Genomic DNA, 2,201 nt, shown 5'->3' with positions numbered 1-2,201 from the left:
TCACCAATCCCACCCCCATCAGCTCAACCCAGCCGGGCCCCCGTCTTCACCCCCACCCCTGTCAGCTCTCCCCATTCCCCAACCCCATCAGCTCTTCTCACCCTCACCTTGTCAGCAAGCCCACCAGCTGGGGAAGCTAAAACGTTGGGGGAGGAATCTCAGAATAACAGGACGATCATTTTGGAATGAGCTGTGAAAGGATTTCCCCACTCAGATGGTTATTCCCCAACCCCATCAGCTCTTCTCACCCTCACCTTGTCAGCAAGCCCACCAGCTGGGGAAGCTAAAACGTTGGGGGAGGAATCTCAGAATAACAGGACGATCATTTTGGAATGAGCTGTGAAAGGATTTCCCCACTCAGATGGTTGTGGATCCATGGAATCCTCCAGCCAGGGCACTGAAGGACTGTCCATCATTGAATCCCTGTAAATCTGGGGTTGACTGGACTGTGATCTCGGAGATTTGAGGGAGTGTGGCCAGTTAGAAGCCCATTGAGGAGTGTGTTCAATGCAGCAGGCTTGAGGGGCTGAATGGTCCACTCCTGCTCCTATTTCTTGTGTTTTTAAGAATCTTGTCCAATTTACCAATGAATTACTCCCTGACTGGGTCACCTCTACATTACTGTCCCATGCTTTATCGTATGTAGATGCTACATTCCTGTGCCATGGTTACATTACCTTCATTGCTGAGAATCAGAGAATCTCTACAGTGTTCAACCCATCGTGTCTGTACCGACCATCCAGACCCAGCACCTCCCACCTTATCTCCATAACCCTGCATTTCCCATGCCTAAACTATCTAGCTTACACATCCCTCAACACTATGGGACAATTTCCCACGGCCAATCCACCCTGACCTGCACATCTTTGTGACTGTGGGAGGAAACCGGAGCACCCGGAGGTAACCCACGCAGACACGGGGAGAACGTGCAAACTCCACACAGTCAGTCGCCTGAGGCGGGAATGGGACCTGGTTGCTGTGAGGCCGCAGTGCTGACCACTGTGTTAGTGGGTGTTTACGGCCTGCGGGAACATTCTTGAGTTTCCTGCCTGACGTTACTCACCAGTTGTCGTTGTTAATTGCGAGGAAGCCTCTATTCCCACGTCCAAATGCGATCTGATTGCTTCCATTGTCCCACCAATTTGCAAAGGGCTGTCCGTCCACCACGTTGCGAAAGATGACCATGTTCCTGCACACACGCCACAGTGAGTGAGTTTAGCTGCCAGCACGCCATGGGAAATGACGATTGAGAGTTCGCGTGGAAGGAAGGAGGCGCTCACCTGATCTGCCGCCAGCGATGTTCACACACCCAGCCGTTCCCACAGGTGGTGTCTGGATTCAAGGTCACATGCTTTGTCGCTCCGTCACTGCTGCTGGGCGGCCCCATCCAATCGTTGACATCCTTTGGGAAAGAGAATTTGAGGAGAGAATGAGAATCTTCTTATTGCTCTCTCCCTCTCTTTCCCTCTTTCCCCAATGTCCTGCATATTCTCCCCCTCCTCCATTCCCCCCCCCGGTTCCTGTGTGAAAGTTCTGATGGAATCTGCTCCCACCGCCCTTTCAGGCAGCACCTTCCAGACCCCAACAACTCACTGTGTAAAATAATCCCCCTGGGGCTTCTCCCCGATTCCCTTCAATCTGTCTCCCTCTGCTCCCTCACCCTCCTGCCCCTTGAAACACTCTCTCCTGATTTACTCCATCAAACTCTCTTAAAATAAAATTTGCCTTATTTCTTTGTTAACAGTAATTTTATTGGAAGACTTCGCACAATCAAAGGAACTTATCTTTACTTTTAAGTAAAATCTAAAAGCAATTCAATACAAAAAGAGATGCAGTTGACAATTTAAAAACAGGACTTGCATTTCTGTAGCACCTTTCTCCACATCAGGGGATCGCAAAGTTGATAAACTATTTCCAAATTGGAGCCATTATCATAATGAAGGTCGTTTAGCATCTAATTTGCACACAGCAAGGTCCCAGTCACTTGAAGTAACTGACAGTGCAGCACTCCCTCAGCACTGACCCTCTGACAGTGCGGCACTCCCTCAGTACTGACCCTCTGACAGTGCGGCACTCCCTCAGCACTGACCCTCCAACAGTGCGGCACTCCCTCAGTACTGACCCTCTGACAGTGCGGCACTCCCTCAGCACTGACCCTCCGACAGTGCGGCACTCCCTCAGTACTGACCCTCTGACAGTGC

The 2,201-nt window shown here is 50.8% G+C and overlaps 1 protein-coding gene across 1 annotated transcript in view; it reads right to left on the bottom strand.

Moving 5' to 3' along the window:
• The window catches only part of LOC122547078 (pancreatic alpha-amylase-like), a gene marked incomplete at its 5' end in the record, with an annotated part of 10,755 nt that overhangs the window by 1,807 nt on the left and 6,747 nt on the right, over nt 1-2,201 (bottom strand). Inside the window, 2 exons of the mRNA XM_043685659.1 lie at nt 1,064-1,189; nt 1,281-1,402. Of these exons, the coding sequence (XP_043541594.1) occupies nt 1,064-1,189; nt 1,281-1,402 (248 nt within the window). The remainder of the gene's footprint in view (nt 1-1,063; nt 1,190-1,280; nt 1,403-2,201) is intronic.

The sequence above is a fragment of the Chiloscyllium plagiosum genome, unplaced genomic scaffold (assembly GCF_004010195.1).
Source record: "Chiloscyllium plagiosum isolate BGI_BamShark_2017 unplaced genomic scaffold, ASM401019v2 scaf_10303, whole genome shotgun sequence".
Lineage (NCBI taxonomy): Eukaryota > Metazoa > Chordata > Chondrichthyes > Orectolobiformes > Hemiscylliidae > Chiloscyllium > Chiloscyllium plagiosum.
This window is presented reverse-complemented; position numbering and strand designations above follow the sequence as displayed.